At 47.2% G+C, this 16139-nt stretch overlaps 1 protein-coding gene across 1 annotated transcript in view; it reads left to right on the top strand.

Annotated features, from left to right (window-relative positions):
* Window positions 1-6705: 6705 nt before the first annotated feature.
* slc6a9 (solute carrier family 6 member 9) overlaps window positions 6706-16139 on the top strand; it is a gene marked incomplete at both ends in the record, with an annotated part of 54393 nt that continues 44959 nt past the window's right edge. Inside the window, one exon of the mRNA XM_084458408.1 lies at window positions 6706-6735. Coding sequence (XP_084314534.1) covers window positions 6706-6735 — 30 coding nt within the window. The remainder of the gene's footprint in view (window positions 6736-16139) is intronic.

Here is a 16139-nt window from a genome sequence, read left to right as displayed (position 1 = left end):
GGATCATCTCTATCCAATTAAACTCTATAGTTTAGGATTCAGCCATTCTGAAGCAGTGTTACAGACAGGCCCTACCGTAGGTGTTATGTTACATGTTTTTAGCCCTCCTTGCATGTTTTTAGCCCTTCTTGTTCTGAAAATGTAATTTAATGTAATTTATTGCTTTATAAATGTTCTTAGCCGTTAGACAAACATACTCCAGGAGCTTGCTTGATCGCCTTGTTGAGAGGGGTCAGGGAAGAATTTTTACATCTCACTTTTCTGGCCCCCGGGTGATTACTGTTTTTTTGCTTCCCTCTGGAATATGTAGGGGCGGGACCTATGCCCAGCACCTCCCTTGTTCTCTGTAAAGCGCATTGTGTTGCCTCTGTGTATGAAATGCGCTATACAAATAAAGCTTTGATTGATTGATTGAATCAATCAAATCAAAGCTTTATTTGTATAGCGCATTTCCCTGACCCCTCTCAACAAGGCGATCGAGCAAGCTCCAGGAGTATGTTTGTCTACCGATTGATTGATTGATTGATTGATTGATTGATTGATTGATTGATTAATAGGTCCTTTGTGAGGTGAAGGGAGCTGGCTCAGGGGCAGGAGTGAGAAGTGAAGCCTCTATTATGTAACATGAGAAACTCAGGGGCAGGTGCAAGGTGGCAAGTTGCCAACATGTTTTTTTTTTTTCTTTTGATGAACTGCGAAGTGCAGGTAATTCATTCTCAAGCCTCTACGCCACAGACCGACGGTAATTAATGCCGATTGTAGAATGTAGACAATTTCAGGAATATTCAGACGCCGTGCCTTCGACGTTTTAGGGTCTTTAGAGACTTGTTGTCATGTTTTCCCTCGACGGAGGCCGTTGTTCGAGAGATAGTCGGAGGGCTCTACCACAGAGGTAATTACACACACTTTCTTGTAACCACTACTCAGGGAAGAGAAACACTATGTTAGAACTCCACTCTGTGTGTTTGTGTGTGTGTGTGTGTGTGTGTGTTTCTGTCAGTCACATGTCAGAGGCTGAGGGAGAGTGTGTGTGCTGCCCAGATGTGACAGTCGGCCCTAGGGTACGTGTGGGGTTAGTGGTGTGGGGTTAGTGGTAGTCTCACACAGCAGGGCCAGGGCTGGCCATGTTCCCCACATAGTAGTAGCAGTAGCAGTAGCAGCAGCAGCAGCAGCAGCAGCAGCAGCAGCAGCAGCAGCAGTAGCAGTAGTAGTAGTAGAAGAAGAAGAAGAAGAAGACTGAGTCACAGACTGACCCCCCAGGACAGAGCCAGGCTGACCACAGGATAGAACCAGACCGACCCCTAGAACAGAGCCAGACTGACCCCTAGAACAGAGCCAGACTGACCCCGGGACAGAGCCAGACTGACCCCCAGGACAGAACCAGACTGACCCCCAGGACAGAGCCCGTTGGCGTCCGCTGCCTGCGTGCTGCTGCCTCAGAACATTGCACTTGCTACCCCTGTCAGATACGGTACGGTGCCAGTGTTGTTTAGGGTGGGCACAGCAGATGGGGGTCTGAGATAGACAGAAACTCTCTCAACATGGCACTCTGCCATGACAAGGTCCCGGAAAACTCTATTATGTAAACTGCTGTCTACTTTATCTCCTAATCCCAAATATCCCACTGTTGTCTTTGGAGAGGCTGAATGCATAGTTTATAATGGGATGGAAGTTCTCAAACAGTGGTTGCACTGGTGGTGTCCTACCGTATTGTATGATACGACCGTCTTCTACTGTACACAGTGGCGGGTCGTTCAGTGATCGTAGGGTCGGTGGTTCGAATCCCGGCTCCTCCTGACTACCTGTCGAAGTGTCCTTGGGCAAGACACTGAACCCCAAATTCCTCCCAATGAGCAGGCAGGCGCCTTGCATGGCAGCTGCCGCCATTGGTGTGTGAATGGCGCTCTGGGCCAGTGTAACAACTGGATGGGGAGCGCGTTACAAATGCAGTACCTACCTACCTACCTACCTACCTACAGTACGACCTACTGCCCAAGTTCTGCAAAGGTTTCGGGATTCCTCAATTGAGATTTTCGGAATTGAGGTAAGAATGTTCGCAAACTTGGCAGGGAACTTCAGACCGGAGAGGAGAGTTCAAAATGCCCGACGTTGCCCCCTCTAGATTGTTTGTGATTGTCGTTCTTCGTAACACTAAATGGCATTTACGCATCAGACTGAAAGCCAAACAGAGGAATTCCAGCGGAGGCCAGGCTGACCGCCCCGGCCCGAGGCTGACTGCCCCAGGCTCACTACCCAGCATGCCTCCCTGCTGTTGCTATTGATTGGGATTAGGTCTTTATAGCAATATTTTCGCCATTACTCACACTGGTCGAGTGAACAACCGGAATGTTCTCATTTAGTGTGAGGCTCTGTGTGTGTGTGTGTGTGTGTGTGTGTGTGTGTGTACTGTGTGTGTGTGTGTGTGTATGGGAGGCCTAATGTCCGTCCATTCCAAACCACTGGACATAAGCCACAGTGTTGAATGTTTTGGACACAGGGAAGCAACTGTGACCTGTCCAGATTGATCACATTCCCATATGTGTGTCTTCCATAGTTCCCACTTGGTCCGGTTTGGGGAACCGTTTGAGACTAGGGGTGGGAATCGTCTGGTTTGGGGAACTGTTTTAGACTAGGGGTGGGAATCGTCTGGTTTGGGGAACTGTTTGAGACTAGGGGTGGGTTGTCTGGTTTGGGGAACTGTTTGAGACTAGGGGTGGGAATCGTCTGGTTTGGGGAACTGTTTGAGACTAGGGGTGGGAATCGTCTGGTTTGGGGAACTGTTTGAGACTAGGGGTGGGAATCGTCTGGTTTGGGGACCTGTTTGAGACTAGGGGTGGGAATCGTCTGGTTTGGGGAACTGTTTGAGACTAGGGGTGGGAATCGTCTGGTTTGGGGAACTGTTTGAGACTAGGGGTGGGAATCGTCTGGTTTGGGGAACTGTTTGAGACTAGGGGTGGGAATCGTTAGTGATCTCACCATTCGATCTGATTTCCATTCTTGGGGTCATGTTTCAATTTCAAATTGTTTATCGCCGATTCGATTCTCGATTCGATTATGATAGAATTTTCAATGACATTTCCACCATTTCACTGCAGAAATCTATTAAATACAGTAATCTATTAAAGGAGAAGGCTCTTTTTCGACAACCTGGACCTTATTTACAGCATATTATAAGACGTTTGACTCACCGAGATAACTTTGGTGTAATTCGGAGGCCTGCCATGAAATGAACAGCCCCCTTCTAAACATTATTATTTATTTATTTTCAATCTTTTTTTTTTCACCAGCCCTATTTGAGACTGGGGTAGCACCTGTAGATGCTACTAGATATAGATACAAGAGTTGTTTTGGGGTTTGGCACTTGCTATTGACCTCAATACTGACTGACCTGTATGAAATGGGGAGGAAAATAGTTAACTGCAACAACTAGGTAACTGATTACTCACAACACTAAGTCACTATTAGATAACCTTCCCTAGGAGGTTGGCCAGTCACTATTAGATAACCTTCCCTAGGAGGTTGGCCAGTCACAAGCCCTGAGCTGGGGAGGCACCCATAGTAGCAGTGGACTCTCCAGAATGGCTGGTGTTGTGTAAGTCTGCACCTGTCACTCACATCTCTGCTTCCCAATCACAAAAACCAGAAGAGTAGTGGGCCAAGGCCTCCCTCCACTAATCCAGTTAGGAGATTAGCCAGCAGTGGTCCCCGGCGTGTGTGTGTGTGTGTGTGTCATTTTGTGGAAGAATGTGTGTTGTAGGTGAGTGAGTGTGTTTGGATCCATATGTGTGTGTTTGCATGTGCGTGGTCCAAGGGGCGGAGCTGACCTTTGACTTATATGGGTGCCAGGAGGTGGAAGGGGCCCCTTCCAGAGGGTAACATCTTTTAGGAAATGTCTACTACCCGAGTTCACCAGGATACTATTATATAATCATTGCATAATATTGCTGTAGCTCAAACTCCTAAATCACCTGTTTGATACAGTATGTTTTTTAATGGTGGTGTGATATGCATTTTCGGGCATGTTAGTGTGGTAAGAGATTTGAACAGGTCTTGTGTAATTTTGCATGTAACTCGTTTTCCCTGTTCGAAAACATAGTCATGAAAAAACATGTGTAATGCAGGCCTAAGACGATATGGTTAACATAATCATTAGGGGTGAGGATCTCTAGGAAGCTCACAATTCGATTTGATTCCAATTCAGGGGGCAACGATGCGATTATAAAACGATTATCGATTGTAAAACGATTATTGATGCATCTTGATGCATCAACATGTTTTATTTGCGATTACTGCGTTGCCTCCAGGCCCAGCCCCTGGTGGAAATGTGGTGTCTGATGTTTGTTGTGTTCCCAAAGGATTTCATTTTAGCTGGACACAACGTGCGCACTGTGTGGCTCTTGTCCAGGTATTTTTTCTCTTCAGCTTCATAGAAGCCATCATAGAAGCCAAAGTGCTTCCGTACTGGACATTCACTGTTAAAGCAGCAGGTGCCGGTCATATTTCTTTCTCTTGCTCGGCCATCTTTAAGAGAAAAGGTCAAACGTTCCATACTATACATTTCCTGGACTATTCCTATCCATTGAAGGACAGTTGGGGGTTCCTTACAAAGCCATTTTCTGGTTATTGCTTTTTTGGAACCAGCAAGTAGTATTTGTAACAAGTATCTGTCACGTTCACTCAGTTCCGTAGGCACATTCCCCAGGTATATATCACTGGAATTAAAATCGAGCTGCAATTTGGTTATTGATCTGATCTCTGTCACCACATCCTCCCAATAAGAGGAAATCACAGGGCGTCGCCAAATATGTGAAAATGACCAGCAGACATTTCACCGCACAGCCTCCAAAACTCACCTTGATCAGGGTTGTTGCTTTGGGATTATTTTTTATTTGTGGGGTTATGAAAAATCTTAAAATGTTTTTCAAAACGAACTCTCTCCACAGGTCCGAGCTAGAGCTAGTGGACAATGTTCTACATATATTTAACCAATCATCTTCAGTCAACTCTATATCGGCTTCCTTCTCCCATCTCGATTTAACAGACATTGTGGAGAGACCCTTTTCCTGTTGTAAAGCTGAGTAAAGCCTGGAGACCTGTTACCTGCTAGCATTACCTTTATATACATCCATGAATATATTAACCAGGCCCACCCTCCTCTCTCCAGCAGTCTTATCAATCAATCAATCAATCAATCAAAGCTTTATTTGTATAGCGCATTTCATACCCAGAGGCAACACAATGCGCTTTACAGAGAACAAGGGAGGTGGGCATACGACCCACTCTCTACATATTCCAGAGGGAAGCAAAAAAACAGTAATCACCCGGGGGCCAGATAAGTGAGCTGTAAAAATTCTTCTCTCGTCTTAATATTCCTCTCAAACTGATGTCTTAGTTGCAGGTATCTGAACAAATCTATTTTCTCCAAGTTATAAATCTTCTGAAAGTTGAGTAAAGCTATCTAGTCCGGTTCTAGAAGATATTCTGCAATATGAGGCGATGCCTTTATCTACCCAGCCCTTAAATCAGCTGTCTAGTCTAGCTGGTGTTAAATCTCCTGTCTAGTCTAGCTGGTGTTAAATCTACTGTCTAGTCTAGCTGGTGATTTTCCATAAAAATTTTCATAAAAATTGTTTAATTTGTTTAGCTTTCCATACTATCTGATTTTCATATAGATCGTTTAAAGTCTTGTTAGTTTCTCTCAGTTCCTCACTCTGGCGCGTAGCCTGTGCCAGGGGCCCGATGTCTAGGGCAGAAAGGAGAGGGGACAGGCAACGTCTTTGACCAGGGCCTCTCTCAAGTGATATTCTGTCCGTTAGACTACCATTGATTTTTATTCTGTCTGTGGGATTTTGATAGATAGTTTTAATACAATTAATCAAGTCTTTGTTGAATCCAAATCGCTCTAATACTAGATATAGAAAGTTCCAATAAACATGATCAAAGGCCTTTTCGGCATGTAGACTTACCAACATAGCACTAGTTTTTTTTTTGTATCAAATTGATTATCTGCAGAGTCCTCCTGATGCCATCTTGTGTTTGGCGGCCTACAATAAAACCGGTTTGATCCTAATCAATTAAGTCAGTCATAAATTTCTCATACCTTTTTGCGATTATAGATGTGTATATTTTGTAATCTATATTGAGAATAGATATGGGTCTCAGCCCTCACATACATACAGAGTTGCAGCTTTAGTCGGTTCAGTCGGTTCATCTTCAGTGTGTCGCAGTCAACAGTATTGAGTATTTCCATACACTGGGCAGTAGTCGTATTAACTTAATATCACTACTGGATTTAGTGTATGTTTTGCAAGAAACTACAAATGTAGATGAAAGCTGAACGTTTCTGCTAATGTCTATACTTGCCCTGTTGTTTTTCACCATAGGAAAATGTTTGTGGAAATCTTAAAGGCATTTTATAAAGTGTTGCCCCTCCCTCTCTGTCACATGTCTCCCTCTCAGCATAGAAAAGTGCCGGGATTAGGCGAGAATTAACACAAAGCAGACACGCCACTCCGCCGGAGGAGAGAGAGAGAGAGGAGAGAGAGAAGAGAGAGAGCAGCAGGAAGAAGACACAGCGAGGCTCTCAACACACTCTGGTCACCGGGAGAAGAGTTAACTCCTCGGAGAGAGAGAAGAGAGAGAGACAAGGACATACACCCTCACAGAAGAGGACGAGGTCTCTGGACCAGAGAGCGCTCCTGAAGCATGGAGGAAAAGCAGTTTGCTGGCATCCTGGTGAGTACTCGCTTTCTTTGTGCTGCTCTCATTATTCAGTCGCCCAAATCCCGCTCTCCTAACACTCACAACCGCGATAGACCCTCAAACCCCACTCTCCTAACTTAGCGAAAAGGGACACAACAGCTATACACCCCCCACCTGCGCTGCTGTTGTAGGTGGACCTCCGGTCTTACCAGGGCTAACTCCGCGCTCGGGGCAGGGGGTTTGGATGAGGGATGATGGTGGTGTGCAGCTGTTGACCCACCAGGTTGAGTATCTCCTGACCCTGGCCGTGGACATGGGTCTCCCCCTGTTTCCGTGACAGACACCCCGCCGTTTGGCCTGAGCAAGGAGGGCACTGGAGGTGAACTTCACTTTAAACCTTTTAAAGCTTCGACACTTTGAAGGCAGCACAGAAACATTACAGAAGAAAATAATGTTCTTGCATATGGATATTTGTGATGATAAATTAGTTTTTTTAGTTTTTTTTAGTGAACAACTTAAGATTTAACAACACAAAAGTAAATGCCTTTATTCTTTTCTTAAAGGTACTGTATTGATAAGATCGGTTTAGGAAATAATGACAATAGCTGACTAGTTAGTTATTAGTCGTCTTTGTGGAGACTTGATGAGATCAGTGTCAGTTGATAGCCCCCCTGAGCTTGTCACTAACTGCTGTCACACGTCACCAAATTTAGCCTCTGTGTCATTGGCTCTCTTTTCTGTTCTCTAAACTCTGGCTTTCCACACTTGAAATACAGAGGGTCCTTCAGTTTTGCCGGTGACATTCGGATTTTCTGAAGTACGTGTCCACTGCTAAAATGTAGCTACTTATAGCATTTCAGGCCTTTTTTTTAAGTTTCATTTGAACTTAGTGGTACAGCAACACTTTTTTTTTGTCAGAGAGATAAAATGATATTCCACTTTCCAGTAATGTTGATACTGGGTGTCAATCAATTAGCCGGCCAGTCAGTTGGGAGGCTACTCAGATTCAAAGTTGTGCCGTGCGTTTTACATGAAACGTTGTGTGACTTGTTGTACAGGTTCGGTTCGAGAGGATAGGCTCAAATTTAAAAAAAATACACGTGAAAAAACGACCATCCACTGATATAACACAAGCCATACTGTTTGGTTTTTAAGTGATCACTGGGAAATACATTTTGAAAACACGCCTGCAATAAACCTACCCTTGGTGTCACCAAAAAGTCAGTTCAGTTCAATTCCAATTAAGTCTAATCCCAAATTTAAAGGGGAGCACACTGTTGCTGGCTAAACTTTAAAATCCTGCGTTTATCCCGAGTTATCCTGACACTTAGCCGGCTAAAGCCAGGGACACACTGTGCAATCTCTCCACGGTTTTGCTGTAGCAGACTAATTTACATAGTTGTAGAGAAATTATTGCGTCTTAAGGCCAAATCGGGACATTGTGCGAGAGTCAAAGATCGGCCACTAAACTGCTCGTTCTGGCAGGTCAGAATGTGTTGTCCTGTCCTGAGGAGTGAGTGGTGCCACGATAAGATTCTGCACATACAGCCACGCAAAATCATCGCTACTATCTACTTTGTAGATTACAAGTGTGACTGTTTTGTACTGCAGTTTAGCTGAGTATTTTAATGATTTAATCATGTATGGGCTGTTTTCATCATTGTTTAGGCTTGTATGTGCAGCTGCTACAACTCATTTTATACAATCTATTTTGTACCACAGTAAACTAGAGGGCAGATAGCAGCCTACAAGAATCAATCAGAAACTCAAAAAAGTCAGGATTATGCAACCCTGGCTGACTCTATTCAGGGCAAGTTATCAGAGTGTATTGTGCCGTGTGATTGAATCATTTAAGTAGGCTAAAGACACTGTTTTACAACGAGCTGACTGTTATCTGTTAACAAAGTTAACGTCGCACTTCCAGTGTGAAGTAATTGGTAGCTTGATTAATAAAGTATTCTTTGCTTTTGAAACAGTAGCCGTATGTTGTTATTTCTGTTGTAGGCCTTTGTTTTTTATATGTTTTCAGCAATGGGATTCGTTTTAAGTTAAGACATAACTTTGATGAGACGTGAATTAAAACCTAGCTTTTGTTAAGTGACAAGTGACAGAAGGGCGGGGGTTAGGGTTAGGGTTACCCCACACCTCCGGAGGTGTGGGGTGGAGTAGATCTTGTTGAGCTGGTCATTTTAAAAGTAGCTCACAAGCAAAAAAAAGTGTGGGTACCCCTGCAGTAAGGCTTGCGTGTGTAAGTCCATGCGCACTGTTACAACATGCATACAAATGTCCAAGCTGATCTACTACCGGATGCACTGACTGCTTGTGGGATCAAATTGATGCCAAATGTCAGCCTATTGTCCATATAGGAAAATAAATTGCATGTGTAAAAAAAAACAAAAAAAAACATAGGCATGCGTTTCTTGTGATGATTTTTCTTAATAAATGGCATTTGTCAGAATAAACGAAAACATGTTCTCAAATGTAAAAAATAAAATTGCAATTGTCATAAGAGTTTTATTTTTATTTTTAATCACTATCACTATCAATCATATTTACTATAGCATTTTTTACAATTTAGCGGCGCTTGGGGTTTTGGCATGATTTTGACGCGGAGACGGGCTGAAGGGAAAGGAGTGATTTCATTGGTCGTTAGGACAAGCGTGTGAGATGCACACCATCAGGCGCTGTTACGAGAACACCAACCCCGATGATTTATACACACACAGTACAGATCATCGAGGCAGATGTGAACAACACTAGAATAAGTTTGCTATAGTTTGTGTTTTGGATGGTTCCCCAAGATGGTCCCAAGAGCGCCTTCAACACCTGGTTGATATGACTCCGCCTGGACGACAGACGAGGAACCGGATCCTCTAGTAGTACGTCCTCAAGAAGAGCACCCCTCACACTGGCTACAGGGCGCGGACAGAATGTCTTTGAGCCTGGTGTCCTCATGTCCAGTGGACCCGGTGGGAGGACATCAGGGTGATGGACAGTGTGAAGTGACTTAATATTCACGTTTATACTTACAGGGTTTTTCCTGCCTGTCAACCTACCTATTTTTGTGTTTGGAAAGACCTCAAAATGGGTCTTTGGAGGGTGATGCGCACAGAGTTTTTTGGGGAAACCTCAGTTTTATTCCGATTAGCCTACCCGTATATATAGGCCTACAGTATATTCTTTGCTGATCTTGATTACTAGTGGTCCAAACCATGGACAACGCAAGAAAGAGGGATGGGCTGCACTTGAAACAAGCCATCAAACACATTTGGAGAGGATTTGAATTGCTATTGTTATTCTCAATTTTTTGCATTTTGGCACTCTTGATTTTCCTTTGGCTCTGGCTAAAATCTCTTTTGGGGGCGTCAAAAAATCTCTTTTGGAAAAACCCTGACTTAAAGCAAGCTTGCATATGTATGTGTTAGAAGAACCAAAAACACCAGATATCAGTTTACGCGTTCAGCTCAGTCCGGGGTATGTCCACTTAACCTGAATTTAAGCAGCATACGAAAAACCCACTGCCACTTAGGGCTAATTCAAACTTGGTGAGACCACCTGTTTGAGACACTGTTGTGCTCGCACCGCCTGAAATGTCTAGCGGCTCTCCCCCGCATCATTATGTCTCACAGCTCTGATTGGTTGACTGGCCTAACTGCTTACTAAAAAAAAAAGAAGTTGTAAATAGTTTGCAAGTGTTCGCGAAACTAGGCTAAGGCTAGAGTTAGTTACACAAGGGGATTCGGTGTCAAAGGCAAAAGTGCCTATTTGGCGATATATATATATATTGGGATTTAAACACAATGCTCATAGGGAACCTGATGACGTTGGGGAAGAAAAGTGAGGTAAACAAACCAGGGTAGCTTCTACGTTGCCATGGACACAGGACACTTGCCAGTGAGCCGATCTATAGAGTGTAAATTCCCAGAGCTGTGAGCCGTGAGCCGTGTTATTGATTTAAATTTAAAACACACAAATGTTATTCAAATACAACCCAGCCCAACCTGATATTCCAACTGTCGGCGGAGAAAGAGAAAGAAAGAAAGAGAAAGAAAGAGAAAGAAAGAGTAAGAAAGAAAAAGAAAGAAAGAGTAAGAAAGAAAGAGAAAGAAAGAGTAAGAAAGAAAGAGAAAGAAAGAGAAAGAAAGAAGGGGATGGGGACAGAGAGAAGGAAAGAGAGAGAGAAGACAAAGGAAGAAGGCAGGCCGGCAGAGTGAGAGACATTGTCCCATCACCAACTGCCACCATTGTCTCTAGCATCACTTCCTCTCATACACACACATCTAGCCCAGCTGCTGTTCATGCTATAGCCTCACCTTGAAATTAGACTTTTTTTTTCAGTCGTCTGTCAAGTTAGAATAACTCATTTAGACCAATAAGTAAGTAGTAAGTTAATTTGCCATTTGTGGAAGACCGCATTGGAACTGAGGGGCACAAAGCTAAAAAAAAAAACAGACCTACACATATAGAGTGATGGTCTTCATGAGTTACTACTTGGCCTGGTGTTGGAAAGAGTTCCTACGGCTGCGTCCGATCCCCCATCTGTCGGCCGCCGAGGCCGTGAATCTAGACTTGGTCGGGCGCCATGTCGTTCCGCCGGGACTCCGTCTTTAGAAAGTCAACACTCGTCAACATCCCGACTTGTGTGCGAGAGCCTATCTCTTGAGTCTTTGTGGTGTTATTTTATAGCTTCTGGACTCGTTTGTTCTGAATGGGCGACCAGATGGGGTTCTGGCTCCTGGTCATAGGGAGGCCGCTCGCTGTCCTCGCACTTTTTCAGCCTCTCTCTTTTATCTCCCCCTCCCTCCCTCCCTCCCTCCCTCCTCCTATCCTCTCTTTGTGTCTGAGATGAGGATACTCTTCGCGGAGGAAGACCGGGTTTTAGCCGCGTCTCTTTTCAGTCACCTCGTTCAGTTGTCCTGTCTGTCCGCCCGGCTAGCTAGCTAGCTCGCTAACTAACTCCCGGGGGGGGGGGGGGGGGGGGACAGCCTTAGGGGGACCTGGGAAGCATAGTAGCGCCTATTCATCCAACAGCACCGCGTCCCGACCACGCATCGCTGCTGCCTCGCTCTGTCGGCACTGGCCGAAGGCGACGTTTCGCTGCGCAGCTGTGGCACCCAAGGGAGGGCTGGAATTGCCTAATTCCTGCTACCGGTGTGCCCTCGGGCGCCTCCGGCAGAACGCTGAGCGCCTGTCCGTGCGCTCCGTTTCTACGTGCGGTCTCCAGGCGGATTCAGACACATAACAGACTGAACAGCGGCCGTTTCCACTGCTGTGTTCTGTGTTCAGTAACGAGGTTAGGCTCAGTGCTGGGCTGACGGATACTAAGCTACTGCTGTGTTCTGTGTTCAGTAACGAGGTTAGGCTCAGTGCTGGGCTGATGGATACTAAGCTACTGCTGTGTTCTGTGTTCAGTAACGAGGTTAGGCTCATTGCTGGGCTGACGGATACTAAGCTACTGCTGTGTTCTGTGTTCAGTAACGAGGTTAGGCTCATTGCTGGGCTGACGGATACTAAGCTACCGTAGAGCAACTCCTGGAACCCAGATCGAATCGCAGGCAGGGAGTTACGCATGACCTGTCGGAGTACAAAACCATTTCCCCAGCCAACTGTGCCTATTGTGTCATTGTGTGTGTGGGTGTGTGTGTGTGCATTTAATTACACATAAAGTGTTTGTGTGTTGTCTGTTTGCGTGCCTGCATGTGTGAGCGTCTGCGCTTGCCTTCTCAAGCGCGCGTCTGTCTGTGTGTGTGTCTGTGTGTGTGTCTGTGTGTGTGTGTGTGTCTGTCTGTGTGTGTGTGTGTGTGTGTCGCCAATTCCCATGGAGCCCAGGGGTCCGCCTGCTAACGTGTGCTGCTCTCTGTAAAGTGGAAGATAAAGGGGGACTAATACAGGCTCCTGGGGCCTGTGGATGCCCCCCCCCCCCAGGACAGAGGCCCCCGGGACAGGGGCCCCCGCTGCAGGCGCTCATGCCCAGGATGGGAACAGGACTGGGGTTAACTGTGAAAGAGCTCGTCCTAAAGTGGGCATTGTTGTGAAGAAGTAGCGAGATAGTAGTTTGAGTTGAGTCTTCTGTTTACTTTTTGTACAGTATTTTCGGGACTAAGTGTCGCGCGTGTGTGTGTGTGTGTGTGTGTGTGTGTCTCGTTGGGATGGAAAAGACAACAGTTTCAGTGAGTCAGGCCCTCCTGTCTCTCTCTCACTCTGTCTCTCTTTCTCTTTCTTCATGTTTGACTCACTCTCTTACTCACTCTCTCTCTCTGTCTTTCTCTCCATTCTTCCTTATGTAAGGACCATATTGAGCTGCCAGTCAGTCAGCTGAATTAGCTGCAGTGTTCACATCTTTGTAAGCCGGCTCCAGGCTCCGCCTCCAGACTCAGTCCATGGGAACAGATGTGGAGGCAGAAAAAAGTCAAGAGACGAGAGAAGAAGTGAGACATGATCCCTGTTTATGTTTGAGCCACCACGCTGATTGGCTGACTGGCTGACTGGCTGACTGACTGACTGACTGACTGACTGACTGACTGACTGACTGACTGGCTGGCTGACTGACTGACTGACTGACTGGTTGACTGACTGACTGACTGACTGACTGACTGACTGACTGACTGACTGACTGACTGACTGACTGACTGACTGACTGGCTGACTGACTGACTGACTGGTTGACTGACTGACTGACTGACTGACTGACTGACTGACTGACTGACTGACTGACTGGCTGGCTGGCTGTACAGTGGAGTGCCTGGAGAGAGCCCTCTGGGAGCCAGAGAGAACGTTAGCCACTGTGGCGAACGCACAATACCAGAACAAGGGCCACCCAATGCCAAACACGTCCACTGCTGCGCTGCCTCTAAAACGCTCCCCCAACAAAAATAAGGGGCCCATTGAGTTTTCGGCCTTTAGATTTCATTCGGAGAAACCACTCAGGCTGAAAATTTCTCTTTTTCTTCCTTCTTCCCTTTTCTATTTAATGGCCACCTCAACCCCCCCCCCCTCTCTCACACACACACACACACACACACACACACACCCACCCTCCCATCCTCCCCTTCCAAGAAGGAGCAACAAAGTAGAAAAGAAACCTCACTTCTCCTCCGCTGGGGGGTTCGTGAAATTATGGACAGCAGTCCGGCATTGTGGCGGACAACGGGCCTCTTAAATCTTCTCGTGGCTTTTCATTGTCGGCGCGATCAACAGTTCCTATGGGGGGAGCCTTCAAAGGCATTTCCACCCCAGATTTAAGTCATTTGTCGCGCTTGAACTCAACCTGCTCCGCCTGTTGTGCGCTGAGTGGCAGATATAGGCATGGGACGCGGGGGGGTCTGGCGTTCTCAGGGATCTCCCCCCCCCCCCCCCAGGAGGAGCACCCACCTGCTTGGGTGTTATTTATCACTGGGAGATTACCTCCAGGCTAGTGGCGACGCCGGTTACCCCTTGAGGGGAGGGGGGGGGTGGGGGGGATTAGATTGCTCAACTCATAGTGTCCACAAATCTTTTAGCTGCTACGCGGTCTAGGCACAACACCATGGCCAGATTAGTATAGACCGACGCTACTGAAACCCCCACCTCTGCCCTCTGTGTGACCTGTTTCACACAGAAATAAAGCAGAGCGCAAACACATTTTTGTTATAAGTCTAAACAAATGACTGTGGGTGAGTTTGGGAAATGTCAAATCTCTGTGTTTGTCGTACTGGGATTGGGGATGGTGGACACGGGGTTGTGAGATGCGTTTAGAGAGGTTATGCTCTTTATAGGTGGTAGCCATCTTTAGAGGTGGTAGCCATGACTTAAGGAAGCTATCGTACACTTTTTTTTTTTACTGCATCATGTGACACAATCAAAGAAATCTGTTCAATCAATGCGTGAGAAAACATTCTTAAAAAAAATCTCTACATCCAATCGTCCACGTTCACTTGGAGCCAAACATGAATAGCTAGCAGTAACGGCGGCACGCACAAGTCTGAGAGTCGTGTTCATGTGACTCTCGCTAAAAGCCGTTCCTCTCTGCTCCTCCACCACCCCACGGCCCCCCCTATCCAGCCCGCCAGCCCGCCGCCCGCCCCTGTCCAGAACGCAACCAGAGCGGGCCGGTTCTGTTGATGACCTCCTGACCCACACGACCTTCACCCTATAGGTGAACGGTCAACTGACGCGGCCCCTCCTCCGTGAAATCAACATTTCAACATTTCAAAACAAAGCAAAAAACAAAGATGTTCTTAACGTCTAACGCGGCCCCCCTCTCCCCGGTCCGGGCGGTCGGCGGCTCGTCTCCGCCCCTGATCCACGTGAGGGGATCCGGAGTCACATGCACTCCCATGCCCGCCCGGCCAAGGTCCCATATGTTTCTGTAAACGTGTGTGTTGTGTGCTTTTTCCAGCCCGATTTGTTCCCGAGTTTCTCCGCCGAGCCCCCCCCCCCCCCCCCCCCCCCCCATCTCCCCGGGGGGGCCAGAGAGAGCTACACGCTATTTATACAGAATTAACAGCTGGGTCCCTTCCAGCGAAATGGCCGAGGGCTTGGGGGGGCGAGGGAGGGGGGCTGCAGAGGGGAGAGAGAGAATGGAGGGGAGGGGAGAAGATGGCGGAAACTTCAGGTTAACCCAAGCGTTCGGAAATCCCTCCGCCCGCTCTCAGAGAAGGGGGGGGAGGTGGGGGGGGGGCGGACGCAAAGGAGCGGGAAGCGGTTTCCTCGAACCCGAGGCCCCGCCCAAAATGTGTCCCCTTTTGTAGGAGCGCTGGACAAAAGGCCGGTCGGTCACGCCGAACCTGGCCCCGGCCCCGGCCCCGGCCTCGTCCGATACGGTCTGTCGTCCCCGTGTGCTCCAACGCAATTTCACTAGTTGGGGGGGAGAGGGGGGGGAGCGGGGGGAGAGAGGGGGGGGAGAGGGGGGCACGGAGCACCGTGCGACCACGGAGAGCTAATCGGAGACGATGACACATTAAGATGATTGCGATAACGGACGGATGAATAGATGGAGGTCGACTGAATAAGCCCAACTTTGGTTATTATCATCCACCGCGGGAGGGAGGGAGAGAGAGGGAGGGAGAGGGAGGGAGAGGGAGAGAGGGAGGGGAGAGGGAGAGAGGGAGAGGGTAGAGAGAGAGAGAGGAAGAGAACAGAGATAGAGAGAGGGGGAGAGAGATAGATAGAGGGAGAGAGAGAGACAGAGAGAGAGAGAGGGAGAGAGAGAGAGAAGGAGAGAGAGAGAGAGGGAGAGAGATAGAGGAAGAGAGAGAGAGAAGAGAGAGATAGAGAGGGAGAGAGAGAGAAAGAGGGAGAGAGAGAGATAGAGAGGGAGAGAGAGAGAGGAAAGGGAGAGAAGGAGAGAGAGAGGGAGAGAGAGATAGAGAGGGAGAGATAGAGATAGAGAGGGAGAGAGATAGAGAGGGAGAGATAGAGAGGGAGGAGAGAGAGAGAGAGAGATGGAGAGGGAGAGAG

The sequence above is a fragment of the Borostomias antarcticus genome (genome assembly GCF_949987555.1).
Source record: "Borostomias antarcticus genome assembly, chromosome: 24".
NCBI classification, from domain to species: domain Eukaryota; kingdom Metazoa; phylum Chordata; class Actinopteri; order Stomiiformes; family Stomiidae; genus Borostomias; species Borostomias antarcticus.
The sequence above is the reverse complement of the archived record's forward strand: the minus strand, read 5'-3'. Positions and strand labels throughout refer to the sequence as shown.